This window comes from Carcharhinus amblyrhynchos, unplaced genomic scaffold (genome assembly GCF_965287045.1).
Source record: "Carcharhinus amblyrhynchos unplaced genomic scaffold, sCarAmb.v2.hapA scaffold_37, whole genome shotgun sequence".
NCBI lineage: Eukaryota > Metazoa > Chordata > Chondrichthyes > Carcharhiniformes > Carcharhinidae > Carcharhinus > Carcharhinus amblyrhynchos.
In genome coordinates, this window is record NW_027649778.1 from 3,596,872 (window position 1) to 3,622,938 (window position 26,067).

The window sequence follows — 26,067 nt, forward strand, 5'->3', positions numbered from 1 at the left end:
TTTGAAAGCTCTTGAACTTTAGGCTGCGTTAGCAGCATTTTTCAAATTGTGATGGTATCTACATTTTATTTGTATATTTACAGGAGACGCCAAGAAAAAAAATTTCAAGAACTTCCCCTTATTTGAGGAAAGATGTAGTAGCACTGGAGGCAGTTCAGAGAAGGTTCACTAGATTGATTCCGGAGATGAGGGGTTTGTTGTATGAAGAGAGACCGAACGGTTTAAATCTACTCTCTGGAATTTAGAGGAATGAGAGGAAATCATTCAGGTATACAAGATAAAAGGTGTGGATAAAGTAGACATTGAGAAAATGCTTCCTCTTGTGGGACATTCTAGGACAAGAGTCTCAGGATAAGAGGGAGCAAATTTAACAGTTGAGAAACAACTTCTCTTGAATCTGTGGAATTCACTACCCCAAAGTGCAGAGGATGCTAGGACAGTGAGCAAATTTGAGGAGCTGGACAGTTTTTCATCAGTAGCAGGTTGAATTCTTTCTAGGGAGAAGGCAGGAAAATGGGAACGAGGAGCATATCAGCCACGACTGAATGGCGGAGCAGACTTGATGAGCCAAGTAGCCTAATTCTGTTCCTATATTTTATGAACTTCCTAAAGGAGCCTACTTCATTATTTGAAGTTCCTCATTTCCAGTCTCAACTGGACAGATTATTCACTATACTAGAATCGAGTGACCTACCAGAATTACTGTAGCTTTATAACCGCTATGTTGCAAATGATTTTTGCAATTAAAAACGGAATTAGAATGATTTTGTTACAACCTTCTGGCATTTCAACATTTCCCTTAAAATTCAACACACATCATTGCTTGAATTTCCTAAAAAGGAAACAAGTCTTTAGCAAAACCATAAATTTGAAATGAATGTTCCTTATAACACTGCCATCAAGAGGAAATGTGAATTTCCAGAGAATAGAAACTTGGTTCAGATACCCACAGGCATGCCAAGAATGTTACCCTCAGCAAAAACTGCTACCCTAAAGAGGTACATTTTCAAGAAATTGGTAACATAACAGCATTAGTATGCTCAGGTGCTACCCAGATTCCTCCTACTCTTTCTAACCCCCCCAACTTCCAAACGCAAACTGCACCACATTTAAAAAAGCTTCTTAATGATAAATATCCAGTTTAATTGAGATATGCTTTGGATGCAAACTCTAAATATAGCATAACCTTACAATGTGTGCATACTGGCAGGGAGCCACACAAAACATCAACTCACTTTTTTGGAATCTGGCAATACACCACTATGCTTAAATCAGACCAATTGTACATTTTTATTCAATCGCTCTGCAAAGACCTGATGCGTCTTACCCAAACAGCATAATTAGCACCTGTCAGTTACTCTAAAAACTACCCAAGCTACACACAAAGGCACCAACTTTAACAAAATTATTCAATGTTACTCACCAACAAAAAAAACACTTCAGTACATCCCTAGAGATTGAATGTGTAACTTTTCTGGTCCAAGATTCAACTATTCATTGAATCATTGGCAAACCAGACACTCGAGGTTCTCTTTTAATCTGTACTATTAACTATTGCAAAGAAAGCCATTGTAACAGGCCACAGATTTCCAAAATTAGGGGGGGGCTGGGAAAGAAAGTTAATTCTTGCTTTTGATTACCATCTACCATATACAAGAGGTCAGATAAGGACTGGTTCCTGCTCAAGCTACATTCTGCTGTTCAAAGTGCTGCCAATATGTACAAGGCTGCCCCTAGAAAGCACAGCTTCAGCAAACTTCTCGATTAATGCTCATTTTTAATGTTATATTTTCCCACATAGTGCAGCTTTATGCTTTTTACAAGCTCAATTAGGAAAAGTTAAATTTGTGTGTTTCATTTTAGTGAGGACTGTTTGAGGTGATGCTTGTAGAATCTCCACAGTACAGCAGGCCACTGAGTCTGCACCAACCCTTCAGATGAACATCTCACCTAGGCCCATCTTTATGTACTTATACCATGGTTAATCCACCTAACCCACACATCTTTGGATATCAAGGGACGATTTAGCATGGCAAATTCACCTAACCTACACACCTTTGATACCAAGGGACAATTTAGCACAGCCAATCCACCTAACCTGCACATCTTTGGACCGTGGGAGGAAAACTGAGCACCTGCAGGAAGCCCAAGTAGACACTGGAAGAATGTGCAAACTCCACACAGGCACCTAAAGCCAGAACTGAACCCGGGTCCCTGGTGCTTCCACGCAACAGTGCTAACCGCTGTGCCATCATGCAGCCTCCTATTCCTATATTAAGCAATACACAAACAATAGTTGTATGCCTGTTCTGACATAAATTTCCTCAACTATCTTGCACAAGATAAAAATCATATTACAAAACCTAAGTTCACCCATCTTTAAGGGTTTTACTGGTATTCGAAAGGATTTGATGCTAACAGGACCTTGCCTAATGAAGTCACTAACATCTAGTTTTTGAATACTCTATCCTTTATACTACTTTACTATTGAAATTGGCAAAGAGAAAGCGGTGGTAATACACAGGTCACCATCTCTACAAAAAAGTGTTCTGAGGGGTATACGCCAAGCCACCTTAATCTACAAATGCTGTCCTGTTTTGTATTTCCAGCATTGAATGGTCAAGATTTTGTTTGTCCTTTGTTTTACAGCTAAGACAACATTCAAACAACACGGGATTAGCAACAGACTCTTTGGTAACCAAGCCTGCAGTACAGGGTGCAATAAAGCTTTCTGGCATGTTTCCGCATTTAACTGCACTTTGAACTAGTCAGTGGATATGCCAAAGAACTTTCAACATTCCATTCAGGGAGCTACCCCCAGTCTGAAATTCTTTAGAATACTGAACCAACCAAATCCTTCTTGAAGTATTTCACTGCAGCAAAGACAAATGGCTCTGTGGAACTGTAAAAACAGAGAAGGACAGACAATAAAAGAACTGTTTTGATACACTTCTGGGAACAAAACAATAACCCTGCCTGTGTCCAGGGCACTTCAGATTTGAACAGATGAGATTTTGATTGTACCCTGAACAACAAAAACAAAAACAGATTCAAAATCCACGATGGGCTGAAACCAAGTGTTAAGACTTTTAGTTAAAGGTTGTCTTACGTGAACACTTTTTATACTTCAATTTAATCTAAACGGCATCTCATTAGCAAAAGAAAAAACTTTATTGAAATTAACTAGGTTCTCATTCTGTACATAACCTTCCAATTGACTTCAGAAGTCACAATTGTAAGTATTTTGGCAGGCAATTCAATATCTAATTGACCTGGCCTCCTGTCCAAATACAATTAGCCTCTAATTTGTCAGGAAGACATTGTCTCTGAGGCTCAAAGACTCTCAGCTACATGCTATCCAACAAAACAAACATAAGAACATAAGAAATAGGAGCAGGAGTAGGCCATCTAGCCCTTCGAGCCTGCCCCGCCATTCAATAAGATCACGGCTGATCTGTCTTGGCTCAGTTCCACTTTCCCGCCCTCTCCCCATAACCCTTAATCCCCTCTCTTATCAAAAACCCATCAACCCGCGTCTTAAAAATATTTAGCGAGGTAGCCTCGACCACTTCAACGGGCAGAGAATTCCAGAGATTCACCACCCTTAGTGAAGAAGTTCCTCCTCAACTCCGTTCTAAACCGCCCCCCCTTTATCTTGAGGCTGTGCCCCCTAGTTCTACTATCCTTTCTGAGCAGGAAGAGTCTCTCCACCTCTATCCTATCCATCCCATTCATCATCTTATACGTCTCAATGAGATCTCCCCTCATTCTTCTAAACTCTAACAAGTACAAGCCTAGTTTATTCAGCCTCTCCTCATAGCTCAACCCCCTCAACTCCGACATCAGCCTAGTAAACCTCCTCTGCACTCCCTCCAAGGCCAAAATATCCTTGCGCAGGTGCGGCGCCCAAAACTGCACACAGTACTCCAGCTGCGGCCTCACCAATGCCCTATACAGCCGCAGCAAGGCCTCCCTACTTTTATATTCAATCCCCCTCGCTATGAAGGCCAGCATCCCATTCGCCTTCCTGACCACCTGCTGCACCTGCAAGCTGGGTTTTTGCGACTCATGCACAAGGACCCCGAGGTCCCTATGCACCGTCGCCTGCTGCAGTTTTTCGCCACGTAAGTAATAATCCTTCCTACCATTATTCCTACCAAAGTGGACCACCTCGCACTTGCCAACATTAACATTAAATTCCATTTGCATCCTACATACACGTATTACCTTGGACACGTGATTTGCAAAATGTAGGCATCCTATCCCACCCACATTACTCAAAGTAATGGGCATGTTGATCAAGTGCACAAAATCAGTCCATTCCTGATAACTCAACAGACAAATTTTCATGCAATCTCTAACAAGTTTGCACTCAAGGGCATTAAGCATGTTTGTGCACAAACATATTATATTATAATGTCAGCCATATTGTGCTCCAATTATCCAGAGCAACAGCCCAAACTACAATTGGTCTCCCATCTAAATCAATATAATGGAAGGGCTTTCTTCCCTCCTGACCAACTCCATGTAATTTCAAAAGAAATATCATGACAGACAGTTATTAAATATGTCAGAGCACTACCACTCTATTCTGTTAAAGATTCAAGCACACAGGGCCTAAGTTCCATTTAGCCTAAACCTGTCAAAATAGATGACAATCTTATTCCACAATCCCTATCTGTTAACAGACCAAGTGGAAGATTATATCTAATGCCTGGACTGTTTGGTATAAACTTTTCAACTGTGGTACAAATTATTGACAGGCTATTCTGTTAGTATGCAGAGTACCAGCAGAATAACTACAGTTAAGCAGCAAACATAGCCTATTAAGGCAGAAAAATTTGAGGTATTTAGTGGGGAAAATCTGCTAATAGCTCCTCTGTGTCTCAGTGGCAGCAGTTCAGAAAAATGTTGGACATACAAAAGGTGACAGGCTGCACTGGAACAGAGGAAACAGCATTTCACAAATTCCTGGCAATAACATCTTGGTGCCTTGTATTAGTTTTTAACAAACTATACAAATGCACTACACTTGGCTCAGTCTGGTAAGGTACTGGATAATATTAACTACAGTATTCCTTTTTCCTCCATCCTCATCACAGCACTATTTGTGGAATCTGACCACAGTATGCAATCGCTACACACAGAAATGTGGTTTCAGCCAAACCAAAAGTATGGTGTGTCTCGGCTTCTCCAAAGCATAAAATCAGGATCAGAAATTGAAGACTGTCCCAGGAAAGGTGCAAGGGAAAGCTCATGTCAAGCTATTTGGTAGGAAGGACATAGGGAGACAACAGAATAAAAGGGTTACAAAGCAGAGGGATCTTTCTGCATGTGTACAGATCACTGACAATGGCAGGACAGATTTCCACAGTTAACTTCATTGTACTGTTAATGTAACCCTACTTGTGACAAATAACCAACCTTTAAATGGAGACTATGGTTAATAAAGCATTAATATCTTAAGTTTTATTACTAGGGCACAGAATGAGAGCAAGGAGATATTACACTTGTATAAAACACTTTCAGCCTCAACTGGAGTATTGCACCCACTTCTGGACACCACATTATAGGAAAGATGCAAAGGCATTAAAGTGCAGAAATAATTCATGAGAATGGTTCCAGGAAATGAAAAGCTTCACTTGTGTTGATAGTTGGAGAAACTGGGACTGTTTTACTTGAGGACACAGGTTTGAGGGGAGATTGGATGGAGGCATTCAAAATGGTGATTGAGCCAAAAAGAGAGTAGATAGGAAGAAACTGGTCTTATTGAACGATGGGTCAAGACGAGAAGGCACCCAGAGTTAAAATAATTGGCAAAAGCAGCAACAAGGATACAAGGAGAAACTTCTCCATGCCGCGAGTGGTAAGGTCTAAAATGCACTCGAGTGGTGGAGGCTGATTCAATTGAGGCATTCAAGAAAGAATTAACTTATTTGAAAAGGGGAGAATGTGCAGAGCAATAGGGAGAAAGTAGCAGAACGGCATGAGATGAATTGCAGAGAGCCAGCACAAACTACAGCTCAAATGACTTCCTTCTGCACTGCAACATTTGAGATTCTGTCTTACTCATTAAACAAAGTGTATTGGAAGTTACGATCACACGATTGCAAAAATCTTGATTAAACCCTCTACAATTAAATGATACTGTGTTAACACACTTGTCGCACGGGCAGGTAATATATACATTTCCTCATTCCTGGGGTAATTGCAATCCAGGAATCAAAGGCCAACAATCTGGAGGGTGGTGGTGGTGGGGGAATTTTCCTTCAAGAGAAGGATCGCAAAAGAGTGTGAAGCAGTTTTCTACATCTAACAGCATGGGATGCTTAGCAACAAAGCTATTTAAATAGATTCAGGCAAGTCACGTTATTCTTGCAGATGATCTCTGAACGTTGTGCCATATTTAAAACTAAACGGTAATGCATATATGGAGGTGTTCACAGGCCAGGTAATAAATTAACTCTTGCAACATCAACGTATTAAAAATGCAAGCAAACATTAAAGAATAAAACTGTAACTAGCAAGATTCGCTGACTTATCCAAGTAGTTCGAATAGCACTGGAATACACTGATTGGTCATTAATACAATTCAATCTTTGCAACAAAGTTCCTAAACGATAAAACATCAATACACAATCTAGATTTGCCTTCTGGATGCAATATCTTCAAAAAAAATCAGAGGCACAAAATCCTCTATTACCACATGCTCTTTCTTTAAAGGGTGGAGCAAGGAGGTTCTGAGCAATCTCAAACATCCTTGCCACTTTGTTACAAACCTAGATTTGTAAACAAATCAAGTTACATTCAGACTAAGTGCAGTATCTGTTCTTACCTGGGCCTTTTGGCTAAGGTGAAGATCAGATCAAGCCCAGGAGTGGGTGTAATGCCTCATCTTGTCAGCTTGGATCTTGTTTGATTGAGCCCAGGGTGGGGGGAATGGCCAGACTTGCCAGCTTAGATCTGTTTTGAATTGGATTTTTTGATTGGGAATAAAGTATCAAAAAAAAGGTACACAACAGAAAAGGGCTGACAAGTTTTACAGATAACAAAGTAACCTTACTAAATTCATTAAAGCCAGTTGTCAGGAACTACCAGTGCTTGCTTAGTCTAGGCTTAGTATTTTTTGGATTTATTATTGTCACATGTATTAACAGTGAAAAGTATTGTTTCTTGCACGCTATACAGACAAAGCTTACCTTTCATAGAAAAGGAAAGTGCAGAATATAGCATTACAGTCATAGCTAGGGTGTAGAGAAAGAGCAACTTAAATGCAAGGTAGGTCCATTCAAAAGTCTGATGGTGGCAGGGAAGAAGCTGTTCTTGAGTCAGTCAGTTGGTACGTGACCTCAGACTTTTGAAGCTTTATTGGCTCTGAACTACTACAGAAAGAGCCTATAACCACTAAAAACCTCTTGGAAACCAGATAGGTTTGGTACCCGAATGTCACTCTGCTTGACAGTTTAAAAATCTTCACTGCAGCATTCAAACTGGCATTTCTCAAAACTTCAGCAGCACCTTGTAATACTGAATTGTCAAATATACTAATAGTTTTGAACATACTGAAAAACTTCAGTAATCTGAAGTCTCAATCTTCAGCAGCTGAACGGTTAAAAACTTATGCACTTTGGAACTTTTTTTTTCATTGCTGGTTACCCAAGAACTGAAGACATTATAACAAAGCAGCATGTATAAATAAAGTTGACTGGGTTTAACAATGCTGCCAAGATCAGACTGCTTGTCAATGAGATTTTAATGAGCAGCAAAACTAAAACAAACCCTCAAAAGTGGATCTTTATTTAAATTTACTCAAGTTACCAAAAATAAAAGTCAAAACCACACTGATGGGAAGACACCTCTAGAACAGAGTTGCTGTCTAACTCATTTTTTTTACACCAAGTTTTTTTTAAGTTACAAAAGTGTAAAACCAAGGAGTTCAGGAGCCACTGTTGCAGCTCTTTCCAGTCTCGTTCTCTTGACAGGACCACAAACGTTTAAACTGCGCCATTTTCTCTTTGTATTTTATGGCCGGATGTCGTTTCCTGCCACTTCATTCATTGCGGGGGAGGGGGGGGGTGTGGAAAAACACTTAATCTGCAACTTAGAAAAGGTATCAGTGCGTACACAGCCTCTCCATAAGAAAGAGGTCCATGAGATTCACGATCAGAAACACGGTTTTGCAAGCAGAATTTAATGTAATGTAATCTCGTTATAAAGCAACTCCAAGTCGCAGGAAGTATGCAAAAACATTTGAACTACTTTAGCAACGCACTCAATTTTGGAAGCATTAGGATTTGGTCAATTTAGTGAATGCCTCCCTCCATTTGGGCCTCAGGACTTCAAATTGTGTTCATTTTAAACAACTTAATAAAAACAAAACACCAAGGTCAATCTGATTGCCACCAAGATGAAATTTTATATTTGAACTATTATCAAACTAATCCTGTTTTTGTAGGAGTGGCAATAAAAAGGACAACACCCACTCATTTTAAACATAATGAATTCAAATGGTTCTGGGCAATTCCAGCCTGGAGAAACACTCCATAAATAACAATCTGCACAATACAGGCTAGAAAATGTCAGTTTTTTTGAAACATGGGCAGTTTCTAATTATGAAAAGGTGGTTTAAATCTTGATAAGATTGAAGTTTAAAGATTACATAGTGTCCCAATAGGGGCCCATCCGTCACCAGCACATTACTAACATTCCACACACAACCACATTGGTCTAGGAATGTCAAGCAGTCCTGCAGAAACATGGAACATAAAATATACCTCAAAACTGTGTCACAGGACACAGCATTACAGCAATAGACACACTCACGAAAAGTCAGAACTGAGTCTCAATGGCAAATTTAGATTTTTTTTTAATTTCCCATATCAAGTTTGTCTGACATCATCTCCGCTCCCTCAATCCAGTGCATTTCTTGCAAAAGGTTCTCCAGCCTCTGCCAACCAATGCTTATGTGGTTCAGCTTTGTCCTTGGGCCTTCTAATCTGCATTATATGCTGCCACTTAGAACCAACACCAGGCATGGGATCATTCTTGCTCACACGAAGCTTTACCATTTCAACCTCAGTGTAACAATGTTCAGCTACTTGTCTGTCAAGTTACAGATAAATTCACACGCCACCCTAACAACCACAAAGCTCCCAATGCCCTTTATATCCGATGGTCTTGACCCTGCAACCAACTGTCTTTTCTGCCTTCTGCCCACCAAGGGCAGCTGTGCCTCTAACCACATAATTCTTACTCTCTGGAATTCCACTTCCAAAAAAATCCCCCAGTCCAACTCCCTCTTCTGTTTATGAAAAGGACTTAGATGAGGCTATTTGAAGCACTTCACACCCATATGTCTGAAGTGTAATCACAATTCTAATGTAGGGAAATGCCATATGCAAATTTGCAATACAGGACAGTGATGAGATAAGTGACCAGATAATCTGGTTTAAAGTGTTGGATTAAAGATAAATACTGAGCAAAAGCTGCAAGAGAACTACCTATCCTAATCCTGTGAAACAGTACCGAGAGAGCAGACAGAGCATCAGATTAATGTCCAAAAGAAAGTGCACCACACTTCATTTGTGCATTGGTGTCACTCTAGATCGAGTGAAGCTAGACCTCTCATCCAAGAGGTTGTGGGTTGAGAACTACCAAAGGCAAGACTGACAATACTGAGCCCTGACCAAAAATGTGGTTATTCCTCCAAATCTTTCCTTTGGTTCAGTAGCCATTCCTTTGCTTCCGTAGTACCTTCAGATACTTGCAAGGTTGAAATCAACACAGAAATGCAAGTTCACGTTGCAGGGCCAGATCCTTCCATAGCTGGTGGCATAGTGGTCAACACTGCTGCCTCACAGTGCCAAGGACCCAGGTTCGATTCCAGCCTTGGTCACTGTCTTGTGTAGAATTTGCACTCTCCTTTGAGTGTTGCAGTTTCCTCCCACAGTGTAAAAGGTGTGCACGTTAGGTTGACTGGCCATGCTCAAAATTGACCCTAGTGCCAGGACAATTAGCAGGGTAAATGTGTGGGGTTATGGGAATAGAGCTTAGGTGGGATTGTGGCTGGTACAGACTTGATGGGCCAAATGGCCTCCTTTTTACTGTAGGGATTCTTAACACTAGCAAGACCAAACCCTTCCACTTTGGCTCATGACAATACTTCCAAAGCTTTGCATTACATTCCCAGCTCTTATCTGGCTACCTGCTTATATAAAGTTGTCTTGTCCTCAACCCTAAACTGTGCCTATTCAGTCTGTGAAGAACACTTACATGCCTGGAAAAAAAAACTTTGCCTCAAATTGAGATGGAAATCATTCAAGTTATGAGTACATTGTGATTTAGCCTGATATTGAAGTTCACCCCACTTACATTTCAACCCACTCAAAAATCCATCTACTTAACCTACAATAACTACTCATCCAGCAAGCCCATAGTGATCTGGTTTCTCACCCCTGATTTTAAAAGCCTCATTTATCAATCCTTCCATGGCCTCAATCCACCCTACTACCAGAAACCCCTCAGCAACCCGATACTCCCCTCCAGCTCCCCAATTCTACCCTCATCAACGTGCATTCCGCTCCCCAACTAAACCTACAGTATTTATTGATAATACCACCTACCAACTTGCCCCATATTCTGGAATTCAATATTTCTTTGTCTTACGTTTGCCTGTTCATCCACCTTCCAACTACTCTGGGGTTGAGCACCACCATGGAGCAGGCATCCAACAATCTCAGACAGAAACTAATGAGTTTCTCATATTGCTAGTCTGTTCTTACTACCAAGATCTTTACAGGAACCTTAGTTTGCAAAGGGTGGAAACATTTTAGCTGCATTCTGCAATAGAGTAATGGAAGTACTAAAAGTAGTATGCTTTTCAAAGGTTCCAGTGATGGAAGGCCAATTCATATGCCAATACAAATTGATAGCAAAGATCATAGATATCCTAGAATCCTACATTGGGCTAAATGGCCTCCTTCTGCAATGAGTCTGCACTGACCACAATCCCACCTAGGCCCTAAGCCCATGCATTTACCCTAGCTAGTCCCCGTGACACTAAAGGGGCAATTTAGCATGGCCAATCCACCTAACGTCACATCAACAAGCATAAAGGGTAAATCAAATTGTTTGCTTACATAGCAGTGAGCTCACAAACACAAGTCACTATGAAAGGTGCTTTCAGACAAGAAAAAGCATTACTGGTTCAGTGCAGAACTGTGGGACTGCTTCATCAAAAGGAACTTCTCCCAAAGACACAAACAAGTTTGTAAAGGATCTTCAGTTTAACTAAACAAAACACCTACAGCGCATTTTTAAGAGCAGAGATCCTCCCAATGTCCTGGGAAACATTCTTCCCTCAACCAAATGCAGATGAACAGGTCATTTAACAACAACCACTCAAACAATTCCAAAACAACTCTCCACAAATATACGCTTCATGGTGATACATCTCTTTAAATTAGTGATGCACAACCACATAACAAAAAGGATGGGTTTGCAAAATAAGGCTGTTAAAACTGAAAACAGAAATCAATCAAGCAGTCTCACTGAAGTGACAAAGGAAGCCAATAATATGGGGCATGGTTTAACCAACTGCCATAACAAAGCCACTAATCTGTTGAACATCCTGTGAATACTGTCCCCAGTTGAAAAGATGCTAATGACAAAGATCATCCTAATCAAGTAGTGAAAAACCATCAGGAAAAGGGTTAAACAGCTCTATGGTGCTAGTTCTGATTGCATGGATTTAAAAACAATACTTTGCTTACTGAACTAAAACTCAAATGTACCCATGTCTAACTTAAACCCCCAATATAGCACAAATGCTTATACTGAAGTTCTTTTGTTATTGCATCCCTTTTGAAGCATCTAACTTCTAATTTAGAAAGTATGTTGTTGGTGGTGAATTAAGGTGAGGAAAATAACACTGGGATTGTTGGGTTTGGCAGGAAATTCTCTGCTTTATTAGCTACCCCATACGCGCAGTATGAACATAACAATTCCACACGAGGAAAACTGTATTCATTGCTGTAAAACAAAAAGTATGCTGTGTGATGAAGATGAGAACCACAAGTGTGTTTTAAGCAACAGGAAATTAGGGACTAAAATAAGGGATAACTTCAGAATACTGACGTGGAGAAGCAGGCCATTCAGCCCATTGAGTCTTCAACACTGATGCAGCATCCCATCCAGACCCTATTCTCATAACCACACACATTTACCCCACTAATCCCCCTAACCAACACATCTTGGGATACCATTGGACCTAACCTGCAAAATTTTGACCTTGGAGGAAACCAGACCACCTGGAATTCCATGCAGACAAAGAACGTGCTAACTCTACACAGTCACCCAAGGCAGGAATTGAACCCAAGTTTCTGGCACTGACAGGCAATAGTGTTAACCACTGGGGCACAATGCCACCCTGTTGACAGTTGCATAAAGTACCCAGTTTTATACAGCTTACAAAATTATTTAAGACATCACTGGAACTTTTAAGGAACATACTACTTAGTACTGGGATACACTTCATTACTCTATTGCAGAATGCAGCTAAAATGTTTCCACCCTTTGCAAACTAAAGTTCCTGTAAAGACCTTTGGTAGTGACAGACTAGCCATAGTTATGGACACATAAGTAAATATGGTGGTTAAGCATGGAAGTTTGAAGTAGTAGGTATGGAGAGTATTTTTACTTGTCTTTGTCAGAAGAGGCATAGAAGAATAGGAAGATTATGATGGAGCTGTATGAAATGCTTGTACAGTCTGTGTACAGTGTGGCAAACAGACTATAAGAAGAGTATGTGATTGCATTGGAGGGTGTGCAGAGGAGATTCACCAGGATGCTGCCTGGACTGGGGCCTTTCAGCAAATGAATAGAGGCTGAATAGGCTAGGGTTGTTCTCTTTAGAACAGAGAAGACTAGGGCGAGGAGGGGTGCATGATGAAGTTGCACAAAATTGTGGGACACAGGGTAGACAAGAAGAAACTCTCCTCCTTAGCAAAGGGGTCAATAACCAAGGGGCAGGGGATTTGAGAAACGTTTTCACCCAGAGTGATGGGAATCTGAAACTTGCTGCCAGAAAGGGAGGTAGAGGCAGGAACCCATAATATTTAAGGAGCATTTAGATAAGCACTTGAAATATCAGAGCTTACAAGGCTACAGATTAAGTCTAGAAAATAGGGTTGGACTAGGTGATTGACGACCAGCACAGATGTAATGCGGTAAAAGTCAGTGACAAAAGAGGAAACTAGACAACAGCACTGGCTGAAGTCAAATCATTATTTACAACTTATTTATCACAAGAGCACATGGCCAGAGTCCTACTTACACAGCAAGATTTCAGTAAACTTCAAAAAAAAGCTACAAAAGTCAGTGAAAAAGTAAGCCACTGTCGGTTCTCAAAAATAAATTATAACTTGAGGCAGACAAAAATGTCACAGTCAAAACCCACATTAGCAGTTTACAGCATTCTGATAATAGCAACAGCTTGCCAAAAAGTTATTGTCGGCAGTCTGGGTCCCTGGGAGATGCTAAAATGACCTCTGAATTAGCCTCCTATTTTTAGATTTTAGGTCTGACATCAATCTCTAGCAATCTTGGAGGACTGGAAGGATGGCGGTCCGAACTGTAAGTGAATTATAAAATCAAGAAAAGTGATCAGAAACAAAAGCAACATTCCATCATAAAAACATTGATTAATATCTGTCTGCCACAAGAGTCCATATGGACAATTTTCACCACCAGAACAAAGCAATTGCCACTGGTGACAAACAAACACTACCATGAGCTGGTCAAGCATTTAACTTGCTTAGCTATGCAAGCTCTAAAGCTTTCTCAATCACTGGCCTACCATCAAGAAGCCAGAGAGAACAAAAGAATCTTAAACAGCTTGTTCTAATAAGCATATGTAACCATTTGTCATCATCCATTCTGGACAATGTGCAAAATCCGTTGCCTTAGTAGGTATTGATTAGAGAGTGGCTACATACCACCAGGATGCTCACCCAACAAAAGAGCAGTGGGTCCTGAACAAAAATAGTCTTTGTTACCAACATCTTGTGACCACAAATACATCACATCATAATGACTGAAAGGAAATAACTAAAAGCCAATAATCATGCAACAGTTCTGCTAAAAGAGTAAAATACTCCATGTGCTGGAAATCTGAAATAATACTGGAAATACTCAGTAAGTCTGACAGCATCTGAGTAAGTTGTCTCACAATGCCAAGCTGAAGTCCAACAGGTTTATTTAGTAGCGCAAGCCACACCTGATGAAGGAGTAGCGCTCCATAAGCTTGTGCTGCCAAATAATTGGACTTTAACCTGGTGTTGAGACTTCTTATTGTGCTTACCCAGTCCAATGCCAGCATCTACACAACATCTGTGGAGACAGTTTATATTTTAAATCCAGTAGGCCTACTTTCCATCAGTTCTGAAGCAGTCATATTTGACTCAAAACATTAACTGTTTCTCCTTCTGAAGATGTTGCCAAAAGTGTTGAGTATTTCCAGCAGTTTTGTTTTTATTATAATAGTTGTGTTAAGACTTGCAGTATATGGTAAATCTCCATTTTTATTACTGATTGGAATCCAGTTATCAAGATGTGGACAGATAACTTCTGGAGCTATTAGCTGATCAGAAGTCCTATTGTACCTGGCATTGCAGACTTTACAAGAATAGCAACAAACCACACCATAAACATTACTTTAAACTGCCAGTTACAACTCTGCTTTTAGTCATCAGATCTATCCAGGTGACTGGGGAAAGTCATGTTCAGTAATGTTGTCCAGGTGTGTTTATAATTAGTAAAAATACTCACCATACCTGCTGCTTCAAACCTACATGCAAGTCTTCATATATTACAAGAAAAACCCTGACAACATTAAAGGATATAATTGTTCATCTCACTTCTATACATTTTAGTTTCAACATGAACCACCCATGGGGGCTGTGTATTAATAGTTTCACTAAAGCCAGTAACATAAACAAATAAACAAACATGGGCCTTAAATTACTTAATACGAGTTGAGTTTTACCCATTGGCTTTCTTTGCAAGTGCAGTACTAGTAACGAGTAAGTAAACATACATGTTTTCTGAAGGTTTGCTGGTGAATGGCAGCTAAGTGTGACATTCTAACAGTGGGAGCAAGTCACTGCTTCAGATGTCAGGTTCCTACTAATCAAAATTCATGAAGTGGTTAGCACTGCCGCCTCACAGCACTGGGATCCAGGTTTGATTCCAACCTTGTGTTACTTTCTGTGGAGTTTCCACATTCTCCTCATGTCTATGTGGGTTTCCTCCAGGTGCTCAGTTTCCTTCCACACTCCAAAGGATGTGCAGGTTAGGTGGATTGCTAAATTGTCCCCAAGTGTCAGGGGAACTAGCAGTGTAAATGTGGGGGTTAGAGGGATAGGGTCTGGGTGGGAGAGTTGTCAGTGCAGACTCAGTGGGCCAAATGGCTGCTTCTGAACTGTAGGGATTTTATGAACCTTTTTGCTGCACTTTTATTGGAACACCAAACGTTTACATCTTTGAACCATGCAATATGTGCTTAACCCAGAAAATCTTTCTCCAATTCATATACAGATAATCAGATCCGAAAGTTCTAAGTTTTAGACTTTTCATACATTCCAATCTGACTGCATCGTCATACATCTTTAAGATCACAGGGTCTTTCTTCTATAGGAAGATGGTAAATCTCCAATTGACTGTGTGCAAATACCAATTTAAAAACATCAATCTTGTTGGCACAGGGTTTGACTAAGGCTGATCAACTCTGGAAAAAAATTTGCTCAAACTAGCTATTTTTAACAATAACGTACACATCGGGTTCACCAGGGTAACTTTACTTCCGACGCTTTTACAAACTGTCTCTAAGGAGGCACCTGTACAAATAAGGAAATGAAAGTCTCACGATAGTGGTGAACTAACAGTTTTTACTGTGGACCATTAAATTTGTACAGAGTGTGATTTATTTATTTGAAACGTAAAGCAAAGCAGCACCTGGATTGCTTCTTTGTTTGATACTGATAAGTAACATAGCTCAGCAACACCTGTTTACTGTCATTAGTCCATGCAATGGTCATCATCTTCAGGTTCTGCATTTACACAGTGCCTGGGGAAGGCAATACTATCATGTCCACAAAAAAGTTTAAAGGGCAGAGTAATCAATTACAGTTAAGCAATTTAATCATAACCCATAAAAAGGCAGGTTAAAATTTGGAGTTGTCAGAATAGCATTAATTATTCCTCCACATAGATCCAGAGTGTTATTTCCAGCAGTTTTTATTGGCACACGTTGTTCCCCAGCACAGGTGAATACAGCACCATTCCAAATAGTTAAATTACAACATCTGGGAGAATGAAGGAAACTTGTGTTCATGCTTCCACTGTAAACTGGATGATCATATTGGAACATTCAAATTCAGGGAAAGGAACAAAACTCAATTAATCTAAAAAGTGCATTTTCAATTTTCAAATCTGATGCTAAACCTCAACTACTGGTCAGTTTTTTCTACAGGTAATACAAGCAGCAATACTAAATTTAGCTTGTTTTACATTTTAATCATGACCTGAGGAACCTGCTTTCATACCAACTTAGAGCTAGTAAACGGTACAGCCAAGGTTCAGAATTCTAAATCTATAATGCCAGAAACAGCTGACATGTCCCATTTATACAGCTTTCCCACGCAGACCAAACAATTTGAATGGCTGATTTTTAAAAAAAGTGTGCAGACATCAGCATCTAGCAATCAACCGGAACAGCAGAAGCTGAAATAGCGAACTTGGTGGAAGAACACTGACCACTTATGCTGCCAAATGTCAAACAGTCCAGGGGCAAAGCCAATGCAGGATAGGTTCAGTACAAAAGGCCATAAGACAGGAGCAGAATTAGGTCATTCAGCGCATCGTGTCTGCTCAGTTGGTAAACCCACTGCGCAGTGAAGGAACGGAGCTATAGGAACACTGGTACGTTCAACTTCATGACTTTAAGACAATAAGACATAGAAGCAGCATCAGGCCACTTGGCCCATCAAGTCGGCTCTGCCATTCAATCATGGCTGATATTTTTCTCATCCCCATATTAAATCAAGAGCCTATCCGTCTTAAAGACACTCAATGACTGCCACAGAAGGTTGTGGAGGCCAAAGATTCACAGATTCACCACTTTGGCTGAAGAAATTCCTTATCTGTTTCAAGGATCACCCCTTTAGCCTGAGGTTGTGCCTTCTGATTCTAGTTTATCCTACTAGTGGAAACACCCTCTCCATGTCCACTCTATCCTGGCGCCGCCGCCACCCTCCTCCTCCTCCCCCCAAATCCTTCTAAACGCCAACAAGTACAAACCTAGAGTCCTCAACCATTCCTCATACAACAAGCTCCTCAGTCCGGCAGTCAGTCTTGTGCACGTCCTCTGGACCCTTTAAGGCCGGTACATCCTTCCTTAGATAATGGGGTCCACAACTGCTCACAATACTGCAAATGGGGTCTGACCAGAGCCTTCTACAGCCTCAGAAGTACATCCATGCTCTTGTACTCTAGCCCTCTCGACATGAATGCTAACATTGCATTTGCCTTCCTAACTGCCGAATGAACCTGCACATTAACCGTGAGAATCTTGAACAATGCCTCCAAAGACCCTTTGTATTTCTGATTTCCTAAGCATTTTCCCATTTTGTCTATGCTTCCAAGCCTCCTTACAAAATGCACAACTTTACACTTTTCTACATTGCATTCCACCTGCCACTTTTTTGGCCACTCTCCCAACCTGTCCAAGTCTTTCTGCAGCTCCCCAGCTTCCTCAATATTCCCTGTCCTTCTACATATCTTTGTATCATCTGCAAACTTAGCAAGTGCCTTCAGTTCCTTTTTCCAAATCATTAATGTATATTGTGAAAAATTGCGCACTGACCCCCGAGGCACAACACTAGTCACCAGCTGCCATTCTAAAAAGACCACTTTATCCCCCCTCTCTGCCTTCCGTCAGTCATCCAATCCTCTATTCATGCCAGGATCTTACCCTTAACATCATGGGCTCTTAAATTACTTAAGTCCCCTATGTGGCACCTTGTCAAAGGCCTTCTGGAAATCTAAATAAATCACATCCACTAGTTCTCCTTTACCTAACTTCCGTGTTACCACCTCAAAGAATTCTAACAGTTTTGTCAGCCATGATCGCCCCTTGAAGCTGTGCTGACTCAGTCCTACTTTATCATGCACTTCCAAGTACTCTTTAATAAAGCACTACAGAATTTAAAAATTCAGTATAGCACTTAAGCTCACTACGCAATCTTCCCCATTTATATTTAATCTCACTGTTCCCCTAGAAACATCCAACCTTTTTAAATTGGTTCATGGGTTCGAGATTGTCACATTTTAAAATGAGATCCGACAACTTATCCATAATGCGGTATAAAATTTATGCTGCTTCTATAACCCAACAGAATCAGATGTTGGCTCAAAAATACAATAAGTCAAAGAATCTAATTTAAGAAAAAAATTTGTATTAACTGATTAGGCACATTGGAAATTTGAAGCTCTATCAGCCAGAATATAGAAAACACATTTTCCCAACAGTGCAGCAAAATCTTGCATTATATTTTACCGTTGAAAATTTCCACTAGTCCTCAGCAAAATTCTGATCCATGCAGATATCAGGGTCCAAGGTTCTATCCCCAACCTGTACTAGATTGATTCATCTCAATGACAGCATTATCTTTGCAAGTGACATCCACGCTTCTGGGCTGATGAGGGCAAACGAACTAGAATGACATCTCTGCAACCATAATGTCATTTGACACCAAGAGGAACTCCCAACCCCCATGCCAACATGAAGAGTTGGAATCAATGGGTGCTATTCTGATTGGCGGTTGGTGACTAGTGGAGTGCCGCAGCCTCAGCTATTTACCATTTATATAGATGATCTGGAGGAGGGGGCTGAGTGTAGGTTAACGAAATTTGCTGATGACACGAAGATGAGTGGAAAAGCAAATTGTGCGGAGGGTGTGGAAAGTCTGCAGAGGAATCTGGATAGGCTGAGCGAGTGGGCGAGGACCTGGCAGATGGAGTACAATGTTAGCAAGTGTGAGGTTATCCACTTTGGCAGAAATAATAGGAGGGATTACTATTTAAAGGGTGAAAAGCTGCAGCATGCTATGGTGCAGAGGGACCTGGGGGTCCTTGTGCATGAGTCGCAAAAACCCAGTCTGCAGGTGCACCAGGTGATCAAGAAGGCAAATGGGATGCTGGCCTTTATAGCGAGGGGGCTAGAATATAAAAGTAGGGAGGTCTTGCTGCAACTGTACAGGGCACTGGTGAGGCTGCAGCTGGAGTACTGTGTGCAGTTTTGGTCGCCACACTTGCGCAAGGATATTTTGGCCTTGGAGGGAGTGCAGAGGAGGTTCACCAGGCTGATACCGGAGATGAGGGGGTTGGACTATGAAGAGAGACTAAACAGACTGGGTCTGTACTCAGAGTTTAGAAGGATGAGGGGGGGATCTTATAGAGATGTATAAGATAATGAAAGAGATGGATAGGGTAGAGGTAGAGAGATTCTTCCTGCTCAGAAAGGGCAGCAGGACTAGAGGGCACAGCCTCAAGATAAAGGGGGGGCAGTTTAGAACAGAGTTGAGGAGCTTCTTCACTCAAAGGGTGATGAATCTCTGGAATTCTCTGCCCGTTGAAGTGGTGGAGGCTACCTCGCTAAATATATTTAAGTCACAGGTAGATAGGTTTTTGACAGACAAGGGAATAAGGGTTATGGGGAGAAAGCGGGAAAGTGGAACTGATCCACTTCAGATCAGCCATGATCTTATTGAATGGTGGAGCAGGCTCGAGGGGCTAGACGGCCTACTCCTATTTCTTATGTTCTTGTATCATGACCTTTGTGATATCGCCCGATTCCACTTAAAGCTTAACACATTCTTTGTGTTATCTAACATGATTGTGCCAACACGCACCTGGACAACACCTCACATTCCATCCTTCGGAAACTTTGTCTCATTGGAAATTCTGCTGCCTGTGTGCCAACTCACCAAGGTCCATTCGCTCATCACCTGGCCTATAATCAGTTAATTTTAAAATCCACTTCTTGTTTTTAAAATTCTTCATGGCCTGAACTTCCCCATCTTTAATCTTTTCCAGTACCACTACCAGTCAAAGTGTCTGTTCCTCTATTTCTGACCTCAAGCATCCCATTAGAGTCCATGACTTCAGCTGCCTCGCCCCTGAGCTCCAGAATTTCCTCCAAACCCTCTTCCCACACTCTCCTCTCTCAAAACTTCCAGCCAACCTTTTGGTCACTTGCTCTAACATCACCTTAAGCAGATGAATGTCAAACTTTGCTTTACAACACTCTAGTTAATGTAGTAAAACATTTCATAGTATTATACGAACAGAAGCTGTTGATGATTGTTAGTGTGACTCCAACTGGAAATTACACAAATGCAGAAAATTGATGGCAAGTTATGGTACATGATCATTTCTACAGACTGGTTAGCATTGCTGCCTTGCAGTAGCAGGGACCTGGTTTCGATTCCCAGCTTGGGTCATTGCACATTCTCTGTGGGTTTCCTCCTACCGTCTGAAAGGTGTGCTGGCCACACTAAATTTTCCTTCAGTGTACCCAAACAAGCACCAAAACGTGGCAACTAAGGGATCTTCACAGTAACTTCATTGCAGTTTTAATGTAAGCCTATTTGTGGCAATAATAAACAAAACAAAGCCCAAGACTGCAAAGTTGCCATTTTGTAAATCTGAATACCTTTGCTAGCTCACTTCAACTCCTTGATGTTTGTGATTCAGCCATACAAGTACAAAATGGGTCAGAATATGCTTTTTGCCCTCCAGCAGACTGCTTTTTTGGAATGTTCAAAGACAAAGTTGTAAATGTCATTCTTATATTCCTGAACGCCAAAGTACAGTTGCTTTCCCAACAGACTGCCCCTTCACCAATTTGAAGCTTGTTGGCCCAGCTATCGAAAAGGGCTGTAAAATGAACTAACGGCAACCTGGTTTGAGGGAAAAAAAGTCTAGCCTCTTAAGTTGAAAGAGCGTAGCCATAACAGCAAATGCTCAATTCTTTCAGACCTCCCGAGTTAATAGGCGTGACACATACCTACAGTACGTGCGTACACACACCTAGAATTAATAGGATTGCAGAAATTCAAAGCATTGTGCTCGGGGGTGGAATAAAAGCTGGCGACGTTTACAAGAAAACACTGACTGGAGCACACATTGCCGTTTTCTGCTTTGAAAAAAATAAAGGTGGGGGGAAAAGAGAAGAAACATTTTTCCAGCTGCAGGGCTTTGTGCAATTCAATGCTTTGCACATGGAAGATGTGATGTTTCCCCGTGGCCCTAACCTTCCCTCCTCCGCCTACCGAATGCCTTGCCAAAGATTTATCATCCGTTTGGGGTGGGTTTGTTTTCCTCCTGAGAAAGATGGTGGTGGCTGAGGGCTGGGTGGGGTGAAGAGTTTACCTTCCGTTGTTGTCGCTCCCAGGCCGGGTCCAGCAACAGGTCGCGATCCCAGTCCTCCTCAGGCTGCATGTAGTCCCCATGGTTGGGCTGCTGGAACTGCGAGTTGGCTTCGTGGTAATCGACCATGTCCGGGGCGGGGGAGGGAAGAGAAAGAGAGAGACAGAGAGAGAGACGGGGAGAGCGAGGACTCCTCCAGGTGTGGGCAAAAGTCAGACGGGCGAGCGGGGCGCTTCTCACTCACGATACAGCCGTCCACTCCTGACAGTCCCGCCGAACCACACGGATTTTATATTTCAAAAAAAACACACACGAAAATAATCAGCAAGCTCCCAGTCGAAACTTATCTGGTGAATACGATCTGTTCGCGGCTGAGAAAGACAGACGATGTTCCTCAGTTGCCGCTCACTCCCCGTCTGGCCGCCCGCCTCGCTCGCGCTCCGCTTCTTGTGCCGCCCCCACTTCCGCCGCCTCCCGCGCATGTGCGTGGCTCACTCTGTTAGTTTCCCCCCCCGCGCGCACGCGTGAACATCGAAGCAGGCAACCCCCGCGCATGCGCATAACTCACTTTGCTATACCACTTCCACGCATGCGCGTACCTCGCTGTAGGCAACCCGGCACATGCGCGTCTCGCTCTCATTGTCAAGCGCCCCCCGTCTCTGCGCATGCGTGTCTCCCTCTCTCTGTTATCTACCTCCTGCTCGGCTTTCTCTCGTCCCCAAGCGCACCTCTGCCTGCCCGCATCCGTATCTCCTTCTCTCTCTTACGGCTATCTCCCTCCTGTTTGGCTTTCTCCCGTCCCCAGGTCACCTCGGCCCACGCGCATGCGTGTACCGCTCTAACCATCTCTAGCGCATGCGCGTCTCTCTACCCATTGCCTTCAGCGCTTCTCGCCTTCCGTCCTACAAGGCGCATGCGCGCTTCCCCCGACCATCTCGCAAGCCTCTCCGTCCCCGCGCACATGCGCGAGTCCCTCCCATCCTCGGGCCACTCGTCTCTGGCTGTTTCTCACGCGCATGTGCATCTCTTCCATTTTCCCCAGGCGTCTCCCCGCCCGTCCTCTACCAATGCGCATGCGCAGCTGCCTCCCTCTCACCGCGCGCGCACTCTCAACTCAAAAAGAAACAGCCCTCTGGCTAGCTCAGACAGGGCGGGACGTTCGGACACCAACGCCTCAACACCGCCCACCGTGATCGCTCTCAGTGCGCTTGCGCCGACTTCCACCCTGCCTATGAGGCAGGCTGGGAGTTGTAGTTCGCGCCCATTTTGGGGGGCTGTTAGTCAGACTGAGGAGGAAAAGACTCATGAGGGGAAAACCGGCGCTCGAGTGGTTCGTGCTGGCCGTTCTCCACGCTGCCAAAAGGAAAATCGTCCGTTTACAAAACAGGTTTGGAGCTAAAGCAAGATCAATTTTAAGGCGACGGAACAAGTAACATCATAGAAATGATTACAGCGCAAGGCAGGAGGCCATTCGGCCCATTGTGTCCATGCCTGCTCTCTGCGAGAACAATTCACATCCGACCTTTCCATCTATCCGTACAATTTGTTTCCTTCTTCAAGTAGTTATCCAATTCTCTTTTCAGTGAATCCACCGCTCTCCCCAAACTCTCAGGCAACACATTTCAGATACTAACCACTCGCTGCCTGAAAAGGTTTTTTCCCATGCCGCCATAGCTTCTTCTGCCAATCTTCAATGGCTGAAGTCTGGTTCTCGATCTTCCTGCCATGGGGAACAGTTTCTCGCAATCTAATCTGTCCAGATCCCTCATGATTTTGAACACCTCTATCAGATCTTCTCTCAGTCTTCTCCTTTCCAAGGAGAGCACTCCCAGCTTGTCCAATTTGTCCATCTTCCAACCTTCCTCTCAAGGCTGAGGAGGGAGATCGACGTCTTGAGTGGTTTGTTCTTGCCTTGTGAAAGATGAGAATAAATTCACTTTGCAAAACAAGCTTGGAACAAAACAGGACAACTTTGATGGGGCAAGTTGGTAAACATGTATCTTTATCACATAAAAGTACATGGCATTCTTGGCTTTCTAAGTGGAAACAAAAAATACAAAAGCCAGGAAGTTGGTGTTAAACTTATAAAATTATTTTTTTGACCACAATGTCCAATTTTGCACACCAAGATGTCAAGGCTTTGGAGAGGGTTCAGAGAAAGTTTCCAGAATGGTACCAGGCGGGAGGGACTTCAGGTATGTGGGGACTGGAAAATATGGGATTTTTATTTTATTCCATCATGGAATGTGGGTACCTCTGGCAAGGCTAGTATTTATTGCACATCCCTAATTGTCCACGAAAAGGAGGGATTGTCACCTTTTTGAACTGTGCTGACTTGGAAATATATCGCCATTCCGTTTCAGTCGCTAGGTCAAAATTCTGGAATTCCTTACTTAATGGCATTGTGGGTCGGCCCACAGAGCATGGATCGCAGCATTTCAAGAAGGCAGCTCACCACCACCTTCTCAAGGGCAACGAGGGATGGGCAATAAATGCTGGCCCAGCCAGCAGCGCCGATGTCCCACGAATGAATAAAAAAAACTGCTGCAAGCCATATGCTGTAGCTTTACCCATATTGCTGTTAGGGAATTCCAGGGTTTTTACATAGCAACTATGAAGGGATATAATTTTCAAAAATCTTTGTAAAGAAGAAAGCCTGTTGAATTTTTCCAGTATGTTTTATCTCTCACTTCTGGTACCATCTTATAGCTCTTTGGGCAGGATCTCTATTGCTTCTGTGTCCTTTCTGTGATGTAGAGGCTAGCACTTAATTCCTTTGATAGGGGTGTTCAGCAGAAGTGGGCAAGTTCTTACATTCAGAGCTCAGCCATTCAGGAGTGAAATCAATAAGCACGTTTTTGTGCGAAGCGTGGTGGAAATTTTGAAAACCCTTCCCCAAAAGGATGTGGATGCTGGATAAATTTAAATTTTTAAGTCTGATTGACTTTTGTAATGAATCAGCAATGATCCAATTGAAATATGGCAGAACAGTGTAGAACATGTCCTTGGCATATGCCTTTGTAAAGGCTGCATGTTATTTAATTGTTGTTGTTTAGCATCCAAGGCCATGCTTATGCGAGCCTTTGTCACTTCTCAACTTGACTGTTCCAGCACATCCTGGCTGGTCTTCCACATTCTACCCTCCATAAACCTGGAACGTTCATGTCGAGAGGGCTAGAATACAAAAGCAGGGATGTATTCTGAGGCTTTATAAGGCTCTGGTCAAACCTCATTTGGAGTATTATGAGCAGTTTTGGGCCATGTAGCTAAGGATGGATGTGCTGGCCTTGTCAAGGGTCCAGAGGAGTTTCACAAGAATGATCTCTGGAATGAAGAACCTGTCACGTGAGGAATGGTTGAGGACTCTGGGCCTGTACTCGTTGAAGTTTAGAAGGATGAGGTGGGGGATCTTATTGAAACTCACAGGATATGGCTAGGCCTGAATAGAGTGGACATGGAAAGGATGTTTCCACTAGTAGGAAAAACTAGAACCAGAGGCACAACCTCAAACTGAAGGAACGATCATTTAAAACAAAGATGAGGAGGAATTTCTTCAGCCAAAGAGTGTTGAATCTGTGGAACTCTTTGTCGCAGAAGGCTGTGGAGTCCAGGTCATTGAGTGTCTCTAAGACAGAGATAGATAGGTTCTTGATGAATAATGGGATCAGGGGTTATGAGGAAAAGGCAGGAGAATGGGGATGAGAAAAATATCAGCTACGATTGAATGATGGAGCAGACTCAATGGACCGAGTGGCCTAATTCTGCTCCTATGTCTTATGATCTAAACTTGACATCATCCAAAACCCTGCTATCCAGAGCCTTACACCAAATCTAGTTTACTCACCTGCATTGGCTCCCAGTCAAGTGATATCTCAATTTCAAAGTTCTCAACCTTATTATTAGTTCCCTCCATGGCCTTCCCCTCCTTTACCTGAAATTGCCTCACCCTCCAAGGTACCTGCGCTCACTTAATTCTGGCTTCTTGTGCTTCAATGACTTTAATTGCTAAACCATAGTAGCTGTGCCTTCAGCTGCCTGGGTCCTAAACCCTGGAATTCCCTCCCTAAACCCCTCTGTTCCTCTATCTCTTTTTTCCTCCTTAAGAATTTAATTTAATACCGACTTCTTTGACCAAAGCCTGACCTAATAGCACCTAAACAGCTCAGTGTAAATGTTTGCTTAAAAGTACGTCGGTGAGATGCCTTGGGATGTTTATTTTAAACTAGATAATGCCGAGCTTGGTTTTTAAGAGCCAGTAGGATTTCACTTTTATTACTTTCCCCTTGCTTGGATTATAATTTAATCCATGAAGCAGGATGAGACATGCTTGTTATCTTCTTCCAAGACGTACACAAATAGAGACCTCTGTGTTCAGCAGCCTAAAGAAAGAAGACAGTTAATGTTCTTGCAACTGGGCTTAGAAGCAAATCTCCAAATCCTTTAATACCAAGTTATACGATGTGGCTACCAAGTTGTTCATGTCCTCTATCTCAGAGGTTTTGGACAACAGCCAGCGGGGAGGTCTAGATTACCCATGAACAGTGGACAAGTTGACGAGACTGTCCAAAGCTCCAAGGTGAG

At 42.3% G+C, this 26,067-nt stretch overlaps 1 protein-coding gene across 1 annotated transcript in view; it reads right to left on the reverse strand.

Annotated features, from left to right (window-relative positions):
• LOC145362138 (alpha-actinin-4-like) overlaps positions 1–21,937 on the reverse strand; it is a 117,797-nt gene extending 95,860 nt beyond the window's left edge. The window contains exon 1 of the mRNA XM_080218195.1: positions 21,490–21,937. Coding sequence (XP_080074321.1) covers positions 21,490–21,615 — 126 coding nt within the window. The 5' untranslated portion in view covers positions 21,616–21,937. The remainder of the gene's footprint in view (positions 1–21,489) is intronic.
• Between the last annotated feature and the right edge of the window lie 4,130 nt (positions 21,938–26,067).